General features: G+C 39.3%; 1 protein-coding gene across 5 annotated transcripts in view; it reads right to left on the minus strand.

Annotated features, from left to right (window-relative positions):
* PSEN1 (presenilin 1) overlaps nucleotides 1-23,333 on the minus strand; it is a 71,948-nt gene that overhangs the window by 41,860 nt on the left and 6,755 nt on the right. For 2 of the 5 annotated variants that reach the window (XM_040226141.1, XM_040226139.1), the window contains exons 2-3: nucleotides 21,740-21,879; nucleotides 1,766-2,019 (exon numbers count right to left, since the gene is read on the minus strand). In XM_040226141.1, coding sequence (XP_040082075.1) covers nucleotides 1,766-2,019; nucleotides 21,740-21,826 — 341 coding nt within the window. In that variant the 5' untranslated portion in view covers nucleotides 21,827-21,879. The remainder of the gene's footprint in view (nucleotides 1-1,765; nucleotides 2,020-21,739; nucleotides 21,880-23,333) is intronic. The other 3 variants (XM_040226142.1, XM_040226140.1, XM_040226143.1) reach the window with 2 other exon arrangements.

Here is a 23,333-nt window from a genome sequence, read left to right on the forward strand (position 1 = left end):
TAAGAGGAAGGAAAAATGGTGGATAATTATCTTCTATCTGTAGGGTGACTACAACTAAAGTTGTCTTGAGTAATGTCACATATCCATCTACCCTTGTTTCATATGAAAACACTTTTATTCCAGGTACCAATGTTTTCAACAGAAGACTTTATTTCTGCCTCCCCTGGAGTTATGTACAGCCACGGGAATAAGTAATGACCACTGAGTTATCAGCAGATGTCTGTGGAACTTTTTAGGGAGGAGTGAGTTCTGCTGAGAGGTATGGCTTATGTCCTTTTCTCCTCCGTTCCTTCCTGCTGTCTGAATGAAGGCTGGGGCTCCAGCACCAATACTGGACCCCAAAATAACCTAGACAACAGAAGCCAAAAAAGAAGGAATGAAGAAGCCTGAGTCCTCGGTGAAAAGCAAGCACTGTACAGTCTGAACTACTACCTCTTCACTATTCTGTGGGAGACAAGAAAATGTGTATATCACTCAAACCAGTTTTCAAAATTTTTTCTTTTTGGCTGTGCCATTTGGCTTGCAGGATCTTAGTTCCCTGACCAGGGATTGAACCTGGGCCTCAGCAGTGGAAGCGTCAAGTCTTAACCACTGGACCACCAGGGAATTCCCTGTTTTGATTTTCTATAATGGGCTCGGCAAACTTTCTGTAAAGGACTACAGAATAAATATTTTAAGCTTTGTGAGTCATATGGTCTCTGCTGCAACCATTCCACTCTGCCCTCGTAGTATGAAAGCAGCCGAAGACAATACATAAATGAATGGACACGGTCATGTTCCAATAAAACTTCATTTACCAAGGGAGGTGGCAGGCAGATCTGGCCTGTGGGGCATAGCTTGCTAACCTGGTTCTATAATACGCAGCCAAACCTAACTTTAACTTACTGAGACAATATTCCCCAACTTCTTTTGGTAACTGTCTCCAAGCCCTGCTCTTCACTCACTGCCTTAGCCTTTCTCTCAAAAGGTTAAAGCCTGGCTTTCAGAACCCCACAGAGTTTTCCAGACACTTGCCAATTTCAGAATTCACTTAAAACATCTTGAGCCCAACAGGGTCCCAGAGACAGAACTAGGTGGCATCTGAATCAAAGCATTTTCCTTGGAGACAAAGGGCAGACACCAACAGCACCAGAGAATCTGCGTGGCATTCGGCAAACACTTCAGGGCCAGTCTGCATTCCTTCTTCACCCTTTCACTGAACTTTTTTTTTTTTTTTTGCCTAACATTTATTACACTCCTCACCCTGGAAACAAAAGTGCTCTCATAGTCCTCGTGGTATAGAAGGAAAACAGGCATTAAATAAGGAAAGTAAATATACACTTGCATATTGTGACAAGTGAAAAAAGAACAGGTTGTGACAGAATACCGGGAAGGGCCTAATTCTTTTAGGAGATCATGGAAGTTATTTTTCAGCCAAGATGAGAAGGATAATAGGAATTAATCTACCAAAGTTAGAAAAGGAAAAAAACATTCCAGGGAGAAGAACAATGGGCACAATGACCCTGAGGTGCTAAAATCACTACTCAATTCTTTACTTGCTCAATTCCAAATAAACTGAGCCCAATCTAGGGATACTACATAAAAAATATAACTCTGCAGCTTTATTTTCTCTACGTAAAGCATCAGTTTTTATCAGAGAGGATGGACTCTCTAGCCTTCACGGCCCTTCAGTGCAGAGGTCAGAGGTCTTCAAGGTGATGATGACACGCTACGCAGGACAGCTAGACTGGCCTTGAGGATAATAACCCACAATACTGATACGTACAGCTGCCCATCCTTCCGGGTATAAAAGCTGACTGATTTGATGGTGGCCACAACCACCACCATACAGAGAGTCACAGGGACAAACAGCATGATCACATGTTTGGCGCCGTATTTCAATGTCAGCTCCTCATCTTCCTCTTCCTCTTGCTCCACCACCTGCTGTGAGCTGCTGGGGGCTTGGCCATTGGATACCGACTCAGTGTTGCCATGCCTCCGCCTCTCGTTGCCGTGATCATGCCGCTCTCTACTGTCATTCTAAAAGCACAGGAAGAGATTTTTCAGTAAGTCAGACTCCCAGGAAAATCAAAGTGTTCTATATCAAAAACAGAAAATGTAATGATTAGATCCCAGGGTAACAACAGGCCCATTATTACGCGAGTTTGCAAAAACTTAAAGCAAGAGAGAATCAATTTACAAGAAGTACGCAGCCTAAAAGTCGAGATTATTTACCACTGTCCACTGGAGGAACCCAGGTACCTCCTCTAACCTGGCTCTTTCTAACTCTAATAGAACTGCACTTATTCTTTGGAATTTTTGACTTAAAAAATGACATTTGCTTGAAGCCTTCCTTATTTACTGCAGCTCCAAGCAGAGTACTCTCACCTTTTTTAAAATCACGAAATGCTTTTTCACCTGTAGTTTCCTATCATTTATACAAGGAACTATCTCACCTTCATTATTAATAAGACTTAGAAATCTTTGTAGTGACATACAGGGGATCTGTCATTATTATTTCTTACCATCTATAGTTATCTCAAAACAGTATTCAATTAAAAAAAAAAAACCTTTACAGAAAGAAACTAGGCCTTAATTCTGATGCTCTACAAACCCATTCCCACCTACATAGAGGAAGGGAACAATAAATGCAAGAATGAAGGAATGAAAGTAGATTCCATTTTTCTCTAGTTCTAGACATCACTTTTTTACCATTATCCTTATCCCGGATCTATCCTTGACTAATCAAGTTCAATTTCCTTTTTGATATTATTAGATCTAAAATTCAGTTTTTGTAAAGGGTAGAATGAATCGCAAGAGCATTAACAACAACAAAATAAAAATAATAGAAAATAGGAGAAATATAACAGAGAAATAAATGAAACAGGATATGCAAGTAGACTGATAGTCACTGTTGCTGACAAGAGCCAATCAGCTGGTTAAGACAGAAAGCTCCTAGGAAGACACGCCTTGTATCTTGTATCTCATTTTTGACTATAGAGTTTAACCAAGTATATCACATGCTTGATAACAGCAGTACTAGGGACTGAAATATGTGCCTTTTTTTTGGCTCCACGTCAAGACTTGTGCGATCTTAGTTCCCCAACCAGGGATTGAACCTGTGCCCTAAACAGTGAAAGCCCTGCATCCTAACCACTAGACCACCAGGGAATTCCTGATATGTACTTTGACATTTAACTCTCACAACCACCTTACCATCACCACTTTCCAGGCAAGGAAACAGCCACAGCTTGTGTTATAAAGAGGGTTTAAACCCAGGTGTCCGACTGCAGAAATCAAGCTAACCTCCTCTCAATCTGTCATTCACAAGACAACATGACTGCTCTGCAGACTTACTGTAGGCTTTCTCTGTCACTTGACTTTCAATTTATTCATTCCATAAGTAATTATAAGAATTCTATATTTCAGTTACTCTGCTGTAACACTGCAGCAGAAATTAAAAAGATCTAGATGCTATCCTTAGAAGCTCATAAGATAGTTTTAATATTAGGGAAACACTAGAGATGTGAACAAAGTGCTACAGAACTAATTTTTTATGATCAAGAAAGACAACATATGGTGGGAATGTAAACTGATGTAGCCACTATGGAAAACTATATGGAGGTTCCTTGAAAAACTAAAAATAGTTGCCAAATGATCCAGCAATTGCACTCTTGGGCATAAAACTCTAATTCAAAAAGATACATGTACCCTAATGTTCACAGCAGCACTATTTACAATAACGAATACAAGGATGAACCTACATGTCTATCAACAAATGAATGGGTGAAGATGTGGCATACACACACACACACTGAAATATTACTCGGGCATAAAAAAAGAACGAAATAACGCCATCTGCAGCTACATGGACCTAGAGATGATCACACTAAGTGAGGTAAATCAGAGAAAGACAAATATATGACATCACTAATATTTGGAATCTAAAATAATAACAAATGAACTTATTTATAAAATGGAAACAGACTCACAGACATAGAAAACAAAATTATGGTTGCCAAAGGGGAAAGAGGGCAGAGAAGGGATAAATTAGGAGTTTGAGATTAGCAAATAACAGACTACTACATGTAAAGTAGAATAAAATAAAAGGGCCTACTGTATAGGACAGGGAACCATATTCAATATCCTGTAATTAACCACAAGGGAAATAATATGAAAAATAAAATATACATATATGTATATATGTGTAACTGAATCACTATGTATATATGAATAACTGAATCACTTTGCTATACACTTGAAACTAACACAACATTGTAAATCAACTATATGTCAATCAAAATTTAAAGCAAAAAAGAAAGACAACATGAAAGATAAAATTCTTGAATAGAACCTTCAAGCATGGAAGGTGAATGGGCTCCAGGCAGGGACAACATCAACTGCGCCACAGGCCTATGCAGAAAACCTATGAGTACTCCTGAGGTGGCTGAGAACAGGGTGGTCAGAGCTGGTGGCAGGAAAAGGAAGGTTAGGAACAGGTTGTAAAGAACCTTGTTTGCCATGCCAGGGACTTCAGACTTTGTCCTGTAGGCAACAAAAAAGTCATAAAAATTGCTAAGGCTGAGGAAGTGACACATCAGATTATGTTTCGTTTTTAGCAAACTTGCTGGAGTGGTGATGGGAAACAGGAGAGGTGCGAGAAAAATACTTCAGAAGTGAATGACAGAGCTTTGTGGCAAATTACACGCGAATGGTCAGGAAGGAGTCAATGAGGACTCTGGAGGTTTTGGCTTAAGGGACTAGGAAGGTGGTGATAGCACTGATGGCCACAGGGAGCACAGGAAGATAAGCAGGCTAGAGGAGCGGAGAGAGATTTTCGTTAGGTGAAGAGAGAGAATTTAGAAAGGAGCATTTGAAGCTCAGAAGAGAGCTGAAGGAAGCCATTAGTTTCTGTAGCTATGAAAGTGGATGAAACCTCCGGGAGAAAGTATAGATGGATGTGTTGGTCATTAATGTAACCCAACAGCTGTGGAAGGAAAAATACAAAGTGAGATGACCACCAAGGAGAGAAGTGTGAATAACTCCTAAGCTTAAGCAGCAGGTTATCCGTAAATCGTAATGGACTGGGGAATGAATGGAAACTGAGAAATTAAAGGCAATTATTCCTTGAAGCCAAAAAAGTACAAAAATGGACAAAAGAGGAGATTCAAATTTTAAAAAGTTATTTTAGGGATGTCAGAGACTTGAGCTTACTTGTCAGGTCAAAGTATAGAGTTAGGATTAGAGGAAAATGTTGATGATACAAAACACAGATGATAACTAATGAAGCAGGGTAGGGGATAAATGATGGGGAATGGAAGAAGAGAGAAAAGCTGGTCTAACAAAGGCACTGGTGCTCTCTGCCTCAGTTTGACCTCATGGAGGAAACATTTATGAAGACTCCAGGCCTACCAGAGTGGAAAGGAAACAGCTGCAAAGCACTAAAGACAGAAAAATACATACCACCTACCAAGAAAGATAATTTTTGCTGAACACAAGTCACTGAAGTTCATTAGGAAGGAAGGGTTATGAGGAAGGTGGGCTCGAGACAACAGGGGCATAGTGGGGTATATAGCTGAGAAGCAGGAAAGCTGAGGGAATTCACACTTCAACTCTCTTAGAAGGAGGGGACTGTGCCATATGCTAAGAACACTGCAGTTGTGGCTAATATTCAGCAATACAATTATGGCCAACTTGGGCTGATTAATGTTTAGTATAAACTAAATGCAAGTAATAACAGCTCTCTTAATATAGCATTTGCAAAGCATTTATGTAATTTAGTATTATATGATTTATATAAAGTACTTACATAATTTAAAAGCACTCTCACTTCATCTTGTTTATTTTTATATGTTAGGAGGTTTTGGTAGATGAACAGTAAAGCAACTGATAGAAAATTTCATAGTCAGAAAACAGCAGAGGCAAGAAAATCAAATTCAAATCTCTCACTTCAAAACCGTTGTTTCTATGGCACCACAGCTCTCCTATAAGGCTATGTGAGCTGTTTAACTGGGTGAACCTAGCATGAAAGAGGCAATCATAACATGCTTGTTAAGGGTATTCGACTGGATATTCTGGTTTATAGTGAACATTGGTGACCCCACCCTGTCCCGCCCTCAGAGTTGTTACAGGATACTGGAGCACTGTTTCACATAATACTTTGGATACTACTTTAAAAATTAACTATATAATTTATGTCTTAAAAAAATACAATTTATTTACTTAAAGAGGCAAAATACACATTTGATTCTAAACTCAAGAAGTATAAAAAAGTATACAGTAAAAAACCTCCCAGTTAACTCTGTTTCCTAACCCCCCAGGTTACCACTGGTCACTGTTCTCAGCAAATCCTTTCAAAGTTTCCTTATTCATACACAAGCAAATACAAATACATATTCTCATTCCCCTTGTCCACAGAAATGGTAGCACAAGAAATGCACTGTCCTATACCATGCTTTCTTTTTTAAACTGTATCTTAGAAAGTTTTCTACATGTCAGTAAAGAATATCCTTATTCTGTTAAAAAACCAGCTGCACAGCCAGTGTATGAAGATATCGTAATTTATTAGGCCAATCCCCTAGTGATGGACACCAAACTTGCTTCCAACTTTTTGCCATTTCAAACATCACTTCAGTGAAGTTATTTCACACATGAAGGGGCATATTTATAGGATAACTTCACTGAAGTACAAGGTTAAAGTATATATTCACTTCAAATCCTGATTTATACAGCCAAATAGCGCACTCAGCAATGCAGGAGAGTGCCTATTTCAATAAACCCTTGTCTACATAGTAACCCTGGATTTTTACCAAACTGATAGGGTATTAAAATACAGGATCTCAGTTTAATTTTAACTTCTATGTGTCTTATCATTAGGAAAAAATGATCATTTTTTAAAATGAACTAAGTATTCATATCCTTTGTCATTTTTTCTATTTGGCTTATGGTACTTTTAGTTAAAACTTTTAAATTTAAAAAACAGTGAATGCCAGTTATGTACAAGGATGTATCAGTCAGCAAGACTGTCCTCATGAACTGATTGATTTCAAGCAGGGGAAGACAGCTAATAAACAAGATAATTACAGATTACGATAGTACTATAATAGGGTGATGTGATAAATACATAGAATGGGACTTTCAAGTAATGTGACCAGAGAATATCTTTCTGAGGACATGACATTCGAGCTGAGACCCGAAGGATGAAAAGATGTGAAAGAGCTTTTGTACTGTAAAGGATTAACTCAGCAGGTCAGGGGTGTCCAAAACCTGCATACACCATAGAAAGATTTGGCCTGGCTCCTAGGAGATAACCTTTAAGTCCTTGAACAGCCTGCCTATTAAGACTGTTTCTGTTTACATGAGGCCTTGCGTCACATTAACAATCTGATCCACAGTGGGAGTCTTGAGCCACATGGTATCTGCTTGACCTTAGGAGGGGTTAGAGAACTATGTCCAGCCATGTTTACATGACCAACCCTGAATAAAACTCTGGGAGACCCAGGCTCAAGTATGTTTTCCTGGTGAGCAGTACTCTCTGCATGTTGTCTCACACTGCTCCTGGGAGAATTAAGCATTTGTTTGCATGACTCCACTGGGACAAGACAATCGGAAGCTTGGGCCTGGTGTCTCCTAGATCCTTGCCCTTGTGCCTTTTTCTGTTGCTAACTTTAATCTGGGTCTTTTCACTGCAATAACTGTAACAGTGAGTATAACAGCTTTTCTGAGATCTGTGGGTCATTCTACCAGCTTATCACTGAACCTGAGCATGGTCTTGGGGAACCCTGATTATATGTGTACACTGAAAAATCATCAAATATTGCTAAAAGAAATTAAAGATCAAAAGCAAAAATAGACAAATGGGACTACATCAAACTTTAAAACTTCTGTGCATCAAAAAAAGAGTAAAAAGGAAACCAGAGAATAGAAGAAAATATGTGCAAATTATATATTTGATAATGGGTTAATATCCAGAATATATAAAAGACTCCTATAACTTAACAACAAATAAACAAATAATTTGATCTTAAAATGGTAAAAAACTTGAACAGACATTTCGATAGACATTTCTAAGAAGAATATATACAAATGGCCAATAAGCACAAAAAAGATGCTCAATGTTACTAATCAGAGAAATTCAAATCAAAACTAAAATAAGATCTCTTACACCCATCAGAATGGCTACTATCAAAAAACTCCCCAGAAAATAACAAGTATTAGCAAGGGTGCAGAGATGTTGAATCCCTTGTGCCCTGTGGATGGGCACGTAAAAGGGTACAGCTGCAATAAGAAATGATGCAGGTTCCTCAAAAAATTAAAAACAGAACTGTCATATGGTCCAGCAACTCTACTTCCAGGTACAGATCCAAAAGAATTGAAAGCAGTATCTCAAAGAGATATTGTATTTCACACCCATGATCACTGCAGCACTATTTTTGAGAGCCAGGAGACAGAAGAAACTCAAATGTCCAACAATAGATGGATAAAGGAAGTGTGATACATATGTACAACAGAGTACTATTCAGCCTTAAAAGAGAAGGAAATCTTGTCACTTGCTAAAACATGAATGAACCCTGAGGACTTTATACTGGAAAATGCATAAGCAAGTTACAAAAAGACAAATACTGCATGATTCCACTTATATAAAGTATCTAAATTGGTCTAACTTGAAAAAAAAAGTATAACTGTGTTTGCTAGGGGCTCTGGGGACAGGGAAATGGGGCTATCCTGTTCAACAGGTGCAGAGTATTAGTTTTGCAAGTTGAAAATGTTTTAGAAATCTATTGCACCATAATGTGAATATAGTTAACACTACTGAGCTGCACATTTTAAAATGGTTAAGATGGGAACTTCCCTGGTGGTCCAGTGGTTAGGAATCCACCTGCCAATGCAGGGGACACAGGTTCAATCCTCGATCCAGGAAGATCCCATGAGCTGCAAAGCAACTAAGCCCACGCACCACAACTATTGAGTCAGCGCCCTAGGACTTGCACTCTGTAACAAGAGAGAAGACACTGCAAGGAGAAAACCACACACTGCAAATAGAGAGTAGCACCCACTGCTCATCACAACTAGAAAAAGGCCCCACACAGCAACAAAGACTCAGCACAGCCAAAAATTTTAAAAATACATGAAATTTTAAAAATGGAATCTCATGTCCTTAATTACAATTAAAAATAAATTTTTTTAAGACTTAAATAACTGTAGAGCTATACTGTGTGTTCATGGATTAAAAGGCTCAAAACTGCTAAGTGTCAATTCTACCAACATTCTCCCTCCTCCCCCCGGCCCCGCCCGCCAACTGTAAATTCAATGCAATCTCCATCAGCTTTTCTATAGTAATGTTTATTAAGTTAATACAGGAAATAGGGGCTTCACTGGTGGGTGTGGCTCAGATAGTAAAGCATCTGCTACAATGCGGGAGACCCAGGTTCGATCCCTGGGTTGGGAAGATCCCCTGGAGAAGGAAATGGCAACCCACTCCAGTACTCTTGCCTGGAAAATCTCATGGACGGAGGAGCGTCGTAGGCTACAGTCCATGGGGTCGCAAAGAGTCAGACACGACTGAGCAACTTCACTTTCTGGTGGGTCAGTGGTAAAGAATCCGCCTGCCGATGCAGCAGACATGAGTTCCATCCATGCCTCAGGAAGATTTCACAGGCTGCAGAGCAACTAAGCCTCTGAGCCACAACTACTGAGCCTGTGCTCTGGGGCCACAGAGCCGAAACTACTGAACCCACCCACATCCCACAGCTACTGAAACCTGTGCGCCACAACAAGAGAAGGCACTGCAGTGAAAAGCCTGTGCACAGCTGGAGAGTAGCTCCCTCTGGCCACAACTGGAAAAGAGCCTGTGCAGCAATGAAGACCCAGCACAGCCAAAATTAAATAGATAAAATTTATTTTTTAAAAAGGGAAATACAGGAGGATGTCCAAAACAACTTTGAATGTTGGAGAACTAATGCCACATCTTATACAGTTATAGTTCTCAAAAAAATGTTATACTGGCACAAATAGACTAAGCAGAGTCCAGAAACAGCCTGAAACATATGCACAACTGATTTTTGTCAAAGGATAGGCTTTTTCAACAAACAATCCTGAAACAACTGGATATCCAACTGGAAAAAATTGAACTTTGATCCATACCTCATGCCATATACAAAAAATTACACTCACAATACAGACCTAAATGCAAAACATAAAACTATAGTTCCCAGAAGAAGGTAATATAAAAAAAAAACTTTTGAGAACTTGAGTGAAACAAAGATTTCAAAAAAAAAAAAAGAGACCCACAAAAGGAAAAAATAGATAAAAAAGATTTCATCAATATTTATACTGATCTATTTCTGCCCTTTAAAATATACTGCTAAGAAAATAAAAAGACAAGCCACAGACCGGAAGAAAATGTTTGCAAATCACATATATCACAGAGGACCTGTATCTGGAACATATAAAACTCAGTAAGAAAACAAACAACACCAAACCTCCTAGAAAAAGAAAGAAAGAGAAAAGAAACAACCCAGTTTAAAAACCGAGCAAGGCATCTGAACAGATACTTCACCAAAGATATTAGGAAGACAAGCAGATGACCAGACACTTCACATCATTATTCAGAGAAATGTAAACTAAAATCACAATATTAGTACCCTTTACTAGAATGGCTAAAAAACTGACAAGACTGTACCGAGCGTTGGCGAGAATGTGGAGGAACTGGAACCCTTGTACTGGTGCAAAGTTACTGCACCAGTGCAGTGCAAAGTTACACAATCAATTTGGAAAACTGTTTGACAGTATCTCAAGAAGTTAAATATACACTTTCTACACTGGATCACATTCTACTCTTGGGCATTTACTCAAAATAAATGAAAGCAATATGTCCAATCAAAGATCTGTACATAAATGTCCATAACAGCTTTATTTGTAATAACCCAAAACCAGCAACAATGCCACATCCATAAACAAGTGAATGGATAAAAAAAAAAATACCTGTGGTATATCCATATAATGGGATGCAACACAGCAATAAAAAGGAACTATTGATACATGCTATACCACTGATGAATCTTGAAATAATTATGCTGAATGAAAGAAGCCTTACAAAAGTTATGTACAGTATGATTTCATTTATATAAAATTCTAGGAAATGAAAACTAGAATACAGTGACAAACATTAGTAAGTGGTTGCCTGATAGAGAGCAGTTAGGGAGGGATAGGAGAGAGAGATTACAAGGAAGAGGAAACTTACAGGTGATGGTTATATTCATTATCTTGACCGCAGTGGTGGTTTCCATGGTATACATGTATGTCAAAACTGGTCAAATTGTATACTTACTTTCAATATGTGTAATTAACTGTGTATAATTATTCTTCAATAAAGCTGTTTTTCTTAAGCGTTTTTCACAAAGAGGTGAAGAGGTGTGTAGGTCCTTTGAAAACTGTCATATTAGAAAGTGACAGAAGTACTAAGAGATTTCCAAAATGCAAAATCTTGGCTAAATACTAGAATGACAACTTAGCATTATTTTTAAGGCTGACTAAAACCAATTTTTTTTAATTATGGAAAAAGTTAAGTAAATATGTCAAAAATGTGTACTAAAGCCCCATGTGCACTCTGCATGCATGCTCAGTCCCTCAGTTGTGTTCAACTCTCTGCGACCTCCTAGACTGAAGCCCACCAGGCTCCTCTGTCCATGGGACCTTCCGGGCAAGAACACTGCAGTGAGTTGCCACTTCCTCCTCCAGGGGGATCTTCCTGATTCATCTTCCCAATGTGTCTCCTTCATCCCCTGCATTGGCAGGCAGATTCTTTACCACTGAGTCACCTGGGAAGCACGTGTGCACCTGACCTTCAATTATGTCATCTCAAGGTTAAATCTTATTCCATTTGTATTCCCACCCACTTTGCCCCCAGTTTTATTCTGAGGCAAACTCAGACCTATCATTTACTTTATAAATATTTTAGTGTTAATATGTATTTCTAAAAGATAAGAACATAAAGGCCTCTTTGTATATGTGGCCTGGTAACTCATTTCTTTAAAAAAAAAAAAAATCTTTATTGATATATTTGGCTGCACCAGGTCAGACTTGCAGCATGTGGGATCTAGCTCCCCAACCAAGAATTGAACCCAGGCCCCCTGCATTGGGAGTTTGGAGTCTTAGCCATTGGACCAACAGGGAAGTCCTCATTTCTTTATTAATTAAAAAGAAAACAAAAAAACTTTAGTTTTTAGAGCAGTTTTAAGTTCAGAACAAAACTGAGCAGAGTACCGAGAGCTTCCATAATACCCCTTGCCCCCGCAACCTTCCCCACCAACATCCTACACCGAAGTGGTATATTTTCACAATCAACCAATCTTCATTGGCACATTATCACCTAAAATCCATAGTTTACTTTAGGGTTCACTCTTGGTATTGTATAGTCTCTGGGTTTTGAAAAGTGTGCAATACATGCATCTACCATAGTACCATACAGAAGAGTTTCACTGTCCCAAAAACCCTCTATTTATCCCTGCCTTCCCACTATGCTCTGGCAACCAAGGATCATTTTACTGCCTTCAGTTTTGCCCTTTGAGACTATTTTTAAGGTTCAGAAAAACCAGTGTTGTAGCCATTATAAATGGTTTCATTTCAGTGGCAAAAGCAGGATTACTCACTACACAAATGTTTTAAGTTTCAGGGAGGGCGGGGTCCTATGGGAAGCGCCCAGTATGTGGGAAGTGAGTTCCTATGAAGCCACATTCCCCAAAGCTCCTACACTGTGAAGTCAGAGTCTTCATTTTAATTCTTTCTCCCTTCTCTCACTTCAGAACATGTACAAGTCCAACCACTGAACATATGTGGACCCTCAGGCAGGCAGAGTAGTTCTCGGGCACCAAAGATTGTGGAGGTATTTTTGAGTGTGTTGGAGGGGAGGGGAGGTATTTTTTAATAGAGCATGCTTGCCCATTTGTTTTTTTTGTTTTTTTTTTTTTTTTAAAAAAAAACCTTGTTTACTGCCTGCCTGTCCTTGGCTTTTAGTTTTATTTCTGTAGTTAAAAGAAATACCATAAATAAAAGTTTATAAATATTTTTAGAAGTTTTAAAAAATGTTATCAACTTGTGTTTATAAATAGAAACTCAGCATCCTCCCGAATCTCTGCTCCACAGCACGAACAGGTGAGCAATCTGACATACTTTCAGATACTTTTATAGCCATGTTTTGCAATCTGCTTTGCCAATATTCTTCAACTTACACATTATAGAAGCAAAAAGAAATAATTAAAAAATAACATTACAGTAGCAGCACAGTAATAACTACGATAATAATTGCTAAGATTTACTATGTATGCGTGAGACACTCTGCTAAGCAGCTCAGGTGAGTCATCTATTTAATCCTTATAAAACTGAGTTAATATTCTAAACTTCATTTAACCGATTAAGAAACTGATGCTTAGACAGATCAGATAGTTTGCCAAAGATCCCACAGCTAAGAGGTTCCAGAGCTGAGATTCTACTTCAGACAGTTTAGTCAAAAGATCCTACTATTCTCCATTACCTTATAATATTGATTGGGTAAACCATAAGACAGATTATCTGAAAATTCTCAGTTATAAGTAATATTTTAAAGAATATTCTTGTCTATATTTCCTAGTACTTTTATGGAAATGTTTTTATAGGATAAGTTTCAAGAAGTGGTCATACTTGGTCAAAAGGTACATGCGTTTATTTATTTATTTGGCCATACCTCGAGACATGTGGAATTTCCCCTACCCAGGACGAAATCCATGTCCCTGCAGTGGAAGCTCGGAGTCTAAACCACTGGAGTGCCAGGGAAGTCTAGTGTATGCATTTTTAGAGTTAATTGCCAGATAATCTCCAAAAGGCATGTGTATGTAGCAGACTCTTTGACAGCCTGCTTCCAGATAAAGACAAACTTTTAACTTCTATGAACATCAAATGAAGAGTGCCTATTTCCCCATATCTTCAGTTGCAGTAAGAATCAAGCCTTGCTCACTGAAAGGCGAAAGACAAAGGTTTTCATTTCTATGTCTCTGATTACTAGTAAGGTTGATCAACTAGTCTTTTCATATATTTATTACCATTTATATTTCTTTTTCCTCCTTCATATATGTATACTGCTCATCAGTTCAGTTCAGTCACTCAGTCATGTCCAACTCTTTGCAACCCCATGGACTGCAGCACGCCAGGCTTCCCTGTTCTTCACCAAGTCCTGGAGCCTACTCAGACTCATGTCCATTGAATCGGTGATGCCATCCAACCATCTCATCCTCTATCATCCTTCTCCTCCTGCCTTCAATCTTTCCCAGCATCAGGGTCTTTTCCAATGAGTCAGCTCTTCACATCAGGTGGTCAAAGTATTGGAGCTCCAGCATCAGTTCTTCCAATGAATATTCAGGACTAATCTCCTTTAGGATGGACTGGCTGGATCTTCTTGCAAGTCCAAGGGACTCTCAAGAGTCATCTCCAACACCACAGTTCAAAAGCATCGATTTTTCAGTGCTCAGCTTTCTTTATGGTCCGACTCTCACATCCATACATGACTACTGGAAAAACCATAGCTTTGACTAGACAGACCTTTGTTGGCAAAGTAATGTCTTTGCTTTTTAATATGCTGTCTAGGTTGGTCATAGTTTTTCTTCCAAGGAGTAAGCATCTTTTAATTTCATGGCTGCAATCACCATCTGCAGTGATTTTGGAGCCCCCCCAAAATAAAGTCTCTGTTTCCCCATCTGTTTGCCATGAACTGATGGGTCTAGATGCCATGATCTTAGTTTTCTGAATGTTGAGCTTTAAGCCTACTTTTTCACTCTTCTCTTTCATCAAGAAGCTCTTTAGTTCTTCAGTTTCTGCCATAAAGATGGTGTCATCTGCATATCTGAGGTTACTGCTATTACTCCCAGGAATCTTGATTCCAGCTTGTGATTCACCCAGTCCAGCATTTCTCATAACGTACTTAAGACCCTAATGCTGGGAGGGATTGGGGGCAGGAGGAGAAGGGGACGACAGAGGATGAGATGGCTGGATGGCATCACCGACTAGATGCACATGAGTTTGGGTGAACTCCGGGAGTTGGTGATGGACAGGGAGGGCTGGCGTGCTGCGATTCATGGGGTTGCAAAGAGTCAGACATGACTGAGCAACAGAACTGAACTGAACTCTGCATATAAATTAAATAAGCAGGGTGACAATATACAGCCTTGACATACTCCTTTCCCGACTTGGAACCAGTCTATTATTCCAGGTCCAGTTCTAAGTGTTGCTTCTGACCTGCATACAGATTTCTCAGGAAGCAGATCAGGTGGTCTGGTATTCCCATCTCTTTAAGAATTTCCACAGTTTTTTGTGATCCACACAGTCAAAGGCTTTGGCATAGCCAATAAAGCAGAAATAGATGTTTTTCTGCTCATACCTTTTAGTAATTTGTTTCTGAGTTATGTCCCTTTTAACTTCATAAGGATTCTTTATATATTAAGATATATCTGTTACTAGGTATATAAGCCTTTGCCTAGTTTGTTTTTAGACTTTGTTCATGGCAGTTTTTGCCACACTGAAGTTTATTATTCTGTATTGCTGAATATAAACTTAGATTATTTAATAAGGAAAACTTAATCTTACTTTTTTCATCGAATATTATTTCATGTATACATTCCCATGTACCAAGTCAAAGGCCTAAAAATTAACACTGTATTCCATTAAGTTGATATATTTATAATCTTCACGTTATTTACTTAACATACATATTTATAAGAAAAAGTATCATGGGAGGGAGATTTTATAGGGAGGGGATGTACATATACTTATGGCTGATTCGTGTTGTTGTATGGGATGCACATATACTTATGGCTGAATCATGTTGTTGTATGGCAGAAACCAATACAACATTGTAAAGCAATTATCCTCCAACTAAATTAAAGGGCTTCCCTGGTAGTGCAGTGGATAAGAATTCACTTGCCAATGCAGGAGACTCGGGTTCGATCCCCAGTCTGGGAAGATCCCACATAGATGCAGAGCAACTAAGCCCACGAGCCAGCACTACTGAAGCCTGCATGCTGTAGGGCCGCACACCACAGTTACTGAGTCCACAGGCTGCAGCTACTGAAGTCCATGCACCTAGAGCCTGTGTTGTGCAATGAGAGAGACCACCACAGTGAGAAATCTGAGCACTGCAACCAGAGAGTAGCCCCTACTTGCCACAGCGAAAGAGAAAGCCGGCACAGCAACGAAGACCCAGCACAGCCAAAAATAAATAAATAAAATTATCTTAAAAACATAAATTTTAAAAAAAGTACTATAGATATTGTTTGAAAGTTGTCTGTTGAAAGTGAAAGTCACTCAGTCGTGTCTGACTCTTTGTGACCTTGTGGACTATACAGTCCATGGAATTCTCGAGGCCAGAATACTGGAGTGCATAGCCTTTCCCTTCTCCAGGGGATCTTCCCAACCCAGGGATCGAACCCAGGTCTCCCACATGGCAGGCGGATTCTTTACCAGCTGAATCACAAGGGAAGCCCAAGAATACTGGAGTGGGTGGCCTATCCCTTCTCCAGCGGATCTTCCCGACCCAGGAATCAAACCGGGGTCTCCTGCATTGCAGGTGGATTCTTTACTAGCTGAGTTGTCAGGGAAGCCCTAGATGTTGTTTGGATTTCCACAATTAGAAATGTGAGGCTCCTAAGCCTGCACTGCGGAAAAAATGAGAAGAGTAGCTGAACTGAAGAACTGGCAAGTGAAGTGGAAAACTTGAAAATATTTATTAATCATACACAATGTTTCCAACAGTATGCAGAATTCTATCCAGCACCTGCCCAAGCTTTGAGATTGCCCAGAGTTAGCGCTTTAACCAGTACTCCATCATCAAGGAAGGTTGTCATTTTCCTGAACAGTTGACATAACTGGTGAGAGATAAAATTACACATTTATGGTGCGGTTGTGTGTGGCTTGAACCTAAAGCTTTTTTTTTTTTTAAACAAACTATTAAGATCTGTGCCAAAGACCTCTGACTTTACTCTCATGCAAAAACAAGCATGTTTCTCTGGAGGTCACCCCAAGATCTTAAGTTCTTTTTTCTCTTTACTTCATTTTGATATGAATGGGAGGGAAAACAAATTAATTACCATAAGCAGTACAATAACATCATCATCCAAAGGCTGACTGATTAAGCCTGTGAACCTGATTTAGCTTAAATTTAGATCACTCCTTTCACTTATTTTTTCCTCAAGGTCCCAAGTACTTAATCACCTTTAAACATCTATGTCTGCATTCTGTTTAATTTCATAAGATTTCTCACACTTTAAAAAAGTGACCCGTCATCATCTAGAAAATGAGAGGGTTAGTTTTACCAGCTTATGATTTGCTAATAACTTAATAAAGTTCTCTGAATTTAGTCTTCTGAATTCAGAAAAGATACTGCAAATGACCTTGTTTATAAAGACCAAACACATTTTAATGTTGTAAATTTAGCAGAGCTGAAGGCAACAATCTGCATGTATTCCTTAGCAATTGCTTTACACAGAGAATTATTATTGACCTTTTAATGAATTTCTACTTTAAGGATTCTTTTTTAGTTGGCAAATAACTGATTTTTTAATCCTTCTATTCTAAATCAAAAAGGCTGTTGACAATTAATTGCCTTAAGGACTAGAAAATTTGAGTCAGAATAAACTAATGAGAATTAAAATATTGAATATTCAATTTATAAATCTAATTGTTTTTATCTAAGGTTACCTTCCCTTTAAATCATTACTCAAATATAGTGGCTCTCAAATTATGGTCGCTGGGCCAGAGGCATTGGTGGGTGGGATCTGGGAAGTAGTCAGAAATGCAAATTCTCTGGCCCTATACCAGACCTACAAAATCAGGAATTCTGGGTTTCGGGCCAGAGAATTTGTTTTAACAATTCTTCCAGGGCACTCCAATTTGAAAATCACTGCTGTAACATATTTTATAAGGTTTAATTAACAATATAAATGAATTTTAGACTTACTTTTAAAAAAAATCACTTCTTTGTATCTCAGAAAAGCAAAAAGGCCTCAGTTAATCCACGATAAGGGATGTAAGTCTACATCAAATCAAAACATGAACTCTACCCATCAAAATTTTGCACCAGAAAATAAAACTTTACAAATTAACAGGCAGTTCAATGGTTAAGAGTCCACCTACCAACTTGGTCCAGGAAGATTCTACATGCCATGGGGCTGAGCCTGTGTGCCACAACTCCTGAAACCCTCGCACCTAGCTCCAAAACAAGAGAAGCCACTGCAATGAGAAGCCTGTACATCACAACTAGAAAGTAGCCCCGTGCTCACCACAACTAGGGAAGTGCTCAGCAAATGAAGACCCAGTGCAGCCAAAATTAAATAGAAAACAAAGAACTTCAGTTATTTAACAGCTTACAAGCTTTGCCCTTTGTCAAAAACACTGGACTTATTTAGTCAATCTACCTTCCAGTCTCCAGTCCCTCTAGACATGGCCAACCAACAGCAAAAACATGAGGTCCACTCTAGCTTCCAGTAGAGGTGGTACATAAACTAATGGAAAGCAGTGAACATTTTTGGTTGAAGCAGGACACGCAGTCTTGAGACAGAAATAAATAAAATGGATTCTCCACTTGGTTCTCGTGACATGCCAAACTATCATTTGACAGCTGTTCTACATAAAAACTGGAGCTCTGCCCCACATGGAGACAGCAGTGTAGATAACGACATAGTGTCAAGAGCAGTGATGTGATGGCCATGGAGTGGGTCCAGAGAACAGGGCGCCCAGGGCACCCTCTCAAACAAAAGATGAAGTCCTTATGCAACTGAGATTCACTTCGCATTTTTATTTGCAGAAACAAAATTTTAAATTTTCTCTTGCTAATGTGAGGAAAAAAACCAAAAACCTCTTTGCTCTTTGGCAGGGAGATCTGTACTGAATTGGTTTAGAGACACCTGGTGATTAAATTCAAAAGTCAGCTCAGAAACATGAATAAGGTTCTGCCTTTAGAGATTTTATAACCTAGCAGGGCTGACAAGCATAAAAAAGTAAAGTATTCTAAAAACTGAAAAGGTGAAAACAATTTAACTCCTCTCATTTGTTACAAGCAGGAATTAAGATGTTTTATATGGGTTAGTTTTCTAGAAAATGAAAGCGTGCTTAAAGTTCAAATCCAAAAGTCAGTATTTTTATGAAACCTTTTTATAAAGCATGGTAAACATTTCAGTCTTTTAAATGGAAACTGACAAACACAACTGAAGCTTTTACCAGTGGCAAGGACAGAATATGAATTCCAATTACCAAGACCTCAGGCTATCATGCTTTTCTGGTTTGTTTGACATCAGTTGCTCTAATTTCCCCACTACTGTTCGTTAAGTCAGTCATCATGAGCACCTTGAAGGCTTTTGCTCCTTTCCACAGATATTCCCCACCTAGCATATTCTCCTCTTGCGACCTTCCTTCACATCCAAAAATTTTCCTCTTTAAAAATACATTTCTTTTTAAATTATGAGATTACTGTATTATTGAACATGTGCAAAAAACAAAGGGGAAAATCACCAAAATCACCCATCTTTTCCTTGTTGGGCTTTTCTGGTATGGACATTAAAATAATAAATGGAACAGCTGAACATTAGCTGGACTACACAGAAATTTCTAATATAGTTTACTTCAGTCTGTCTTTATAAGATTTAGAAAAGTTTATTTTCATATTCGGGCCTGCTGAATATTGCTTTTAAACATTTTTTTTTTTTTTTTTGGCCATGCCATGCAGCACACGGATCCTAGTTCTCCAACCATGGATCAAACCCACACCCATTGCATTGGAAGTGCCTAGTCTTAATCAGTGGACCACCAGGGAAGCCTCTTTAAGACTATTTTCAATTGAAAAACATACAATGACTTTCATTTTTAAAAGGAAAGGATAATTCACCGACTTACCTAGTTTGTAAGGAAGTTATTCACTCTCTTTTCAGCTTCAAAACTATATGTAAATAGATTTTCTTTTCCTTCTGTAATATCTAGTGTCAAATTGCATGTTTGTGTACTCTAGAGTCATATAGATAAGTACTTTAATAGAGGAGCTATTCAAAGGAGGAGAAGATAGAAGGAAAACTTGCTCATTTATGATAAATGTCCCTAAAATGCCAGGCCCTAAAGCTGCATGTTTGTGAGAGCACAGAGTATGAGTCCAGCACATTGAAGACACTCAGTAGGCTGGTTTCGTCTCCTGAGGGCAGACGAGTGACCTTTAACTGGTTAGCTGTGGAATCTTTTGTTCAAAGGGATCCATGGAAGATCGGTATGTGAAACAGATAAAACAGGAGCAGCTCTGGCTAAGGAAGAAGACCCAAGTCTGCGATTCCCACTTTTCATCTCTCTTCTCTAACAGTCTGAAAATGAGCACAAAGTCTGCAGCATCCAAACTTACACAGCTGTACCCCAAGAACCTTCTAATCTAGCCCAGTCTAACTTTTTCAAAAGGCCATTCCTAGGGAACAGCAAAAAGGAGAAAGTCAGGCTGCTGACACACAGCAGTGGAGCAAGTGTGTTGTCAGAACACTCCTTATTAACCATCCACCCAGACATGAGGGGCAACAGCCCGTCTTCCACCCCAGCAACCCCTCAGGTGTTCTCTTTCGGGCTTCCCTAGATATTCATTTTAAATTGACTTCACTTGTTTAAAATGCTCTAACAATACAGTGTGATCTGCTTTTGATATCCCCAGAGAGAGCCCCCCTGTCAATTTATACTGTAGGACAACCCTTCTTCCACTAGTGTTACTTCTTCCATCAGTCGTGACTTCCCAGTTGGCTCTACTCGAATCTTAAGCATCCACGGAGGTTTACTTTGTGAAGCCTTCCTCCCACATTTTGACCCTTAACTGAATTCTCAATCTCTGGCCACCAGTGCTATAGTTCACCGCTCAGTCTGTGAACTAACCCTCTGCAGATCCGGCTGATAGTCCTCCAGCCTCTGTGGCTGCTTTTAGTGACATGCACACACTAGCCCATGAGACAGTCCATGCTCTTTCAGATATACAGTACTTGTGAGGAAGTTTCTCTTTCCTGATCCAGAACCTCTTTCCTTCCACCACTGGCTCTGCCCTCGGGTTCACACAGAGTAAAGTTTGGCCCTGCTCCCCACCCCCTGCAGCCTATACGGCTTAGAGTTGGCCTTGTGTTTTTCCCCATTCTGGCTCCACCTCTAAAAATAACACCGCCGCCCCAGCCGTCTCATAGGCCATCTGTGGACTCTGCCTTCAACATGTAATGATTAGCTAGCAGAGGAACAGGAAGCTCTGGCCTGTGTGTGGAGCCGCCGACTCTCTGTGTTCCACGCACAGATTACATCCCTTTCCTTCTTTTCTCCTTTGACCTCCCCCAGGACTGCTACACTCAGCCCAGCATTCATCGTTCTGTCACTGAGCACCGCCAAGAACCAGGCCGGCCAGGCACTGAAAAACTAAAAGCAAATAAAATGTACTCAGCCCACAGAAGATTAAGAGCAAGCTAGGTAGAGTAATAAACAGCTGGGGAAGTTGAAGAAGGCATCAGAAAGGGAGGTGATGTCTGAGCCAGGGAGGAACTATATCAACAACCAAGAATCATGCAGCCTTGCGTCCCCTGCACCAAATGGGACAGTGCTTTCCCGTACTTGAAGTTCCACAAATATGTAAATTTGGTAAAGTTGACAAAGCCTGCTCAGTCCTGTGCCGCTCCTGGAGGTGAGGGAGGGTGGTCAACGAATCCACAGTCTGAAAGGGTAGTTGGAGAGGTTGACACTGTACCTGGCTACGTACAGTACTGCTCAGGTGATTGTCCTCGGACATCTGTGCATTCTGGAAGTAGGACAAGGGAGCGGGTAACTCTGTCATTGGAGCAACTGTACAGATAAACTTTTCCACAGAAAACAGAGCCTCTTGGGGTTCTGAAAAAGGGAAAAAGAAAACAATCTTTTGTGCATTACAATTATACTTTTATTCTGAAACACTTTCACAAATGACTTTCTTTCATGTGTTTTCCTCCAGGCCACGCTTTCTAAGGACCCCACAGGCTGCTGTCACTTGCTGGCTCCTGGATTAGGTCTGGAACAGATTTTACTGGGTTACCAAGAGTTGGTTAAGTTCTAGTAAATCCATTCACACCAATTAAACACTTACAAGACTAATTTGTAAACCAGAAATGCATTATTATGCCAAGACCTTCAGTTGACAAACTTTTGTCAGCTCAAGTTACTTCTTGGTAATGAGCAGATCTACGTGAGAAACCAAATATTTTCAATCACTATCATATCTAATGATTTCAGATCTAGAGCAAAGGGTGCTAAATGATCTTAAAGAATGTTCTTGTCAACGTTCCTTTTCTGATCCACCTTAATTTATATCACCATAAAATTATGTTTTGTGCTTTTAATTTCTTTTTATCATCTCATTTTTTCCTTTACCACAATGTTCTAAGGCAGAACTAGGTAACATATTTATTTTACAAAAACAGAAGGGGACCCAAGTTCAGTGACTTGCTTAAAAGCATTAAACTGGGCAGACCAAGACCAAAACCACAGACTCCTGACCCCCAGCCTCTCCTCTGCCTCCTCGCACAGCCTTGCTCACACACATTACTCCATCTCACAGACTTCACCCTCCCACGTGCCTGTCTAGGTACCTTAATGTCCATCGGCCAATTCCTTAGGACTTCAACTTTGCTTTTCATTGAAAGTCTTCAGAAATACAGAAGAAAAAAAAAATGGTTTGCATACCTAAGCAATACTCTAATTCATTTAAAGTGTCTAAAACATTACCATGTACATACTTAAATGAAAGTACATTGTCAATGTCATTTCATTTCAGGATCTTCTATCCTCTAAATGTTATTCTGCTTTCTTATTCTAATGATTTTTTTCATAAAAAACCACATAAAACCACTTTTTCCTCTAGTAAAGGTACTGACTTCCAATTAATCCTTATCACCTCTATTTGGATCATTTAAATCATGACAAATTCATAATCAAGGTATGCTTTCCTTTCTATCCCATGTATTTTTTGGGGGGGGCCATGCCATGAGGCATTGGGATCTTAATACTCTCATCAGGGATCAAAACCATGCCACCTGCAGTGAAGGCACAACTACTTAACCACAGGACCACCAGGGAAGTCCCTATCCTACATGCTTTTAAATACTGTGCCCACTTTTCACCTCCCCTCCAACCTGCTATGTGCCCATAGTAAGCTGGCATGAGATCAAAAGATTGCAAATTAATATCAACTAAAAAAGATGTAATTATATAATGAGACAATTCTGTTTAAATATATATTAAGAAAATGAATAAAATTATTTTAAAAATAAAATGAATTAAAATTAACAGCAGACTCAATGGCTACTTTC

Source organism: Oryx dammah, unplaced genomic scaffold (assembly GCF_014754425.2).
Source record: "Oryx dammah isolate SB20612 unplaced genomic scaffold, SCBI_Odam_1.1 HiC_scaffold_26, whole genome shotgun sequence".
Lineage (NCBI taxonomy): Eukaryota > Metazoa > Chordata > Mammalia > Artiodactyla > Bovidae > Oryx > Oryx dammah.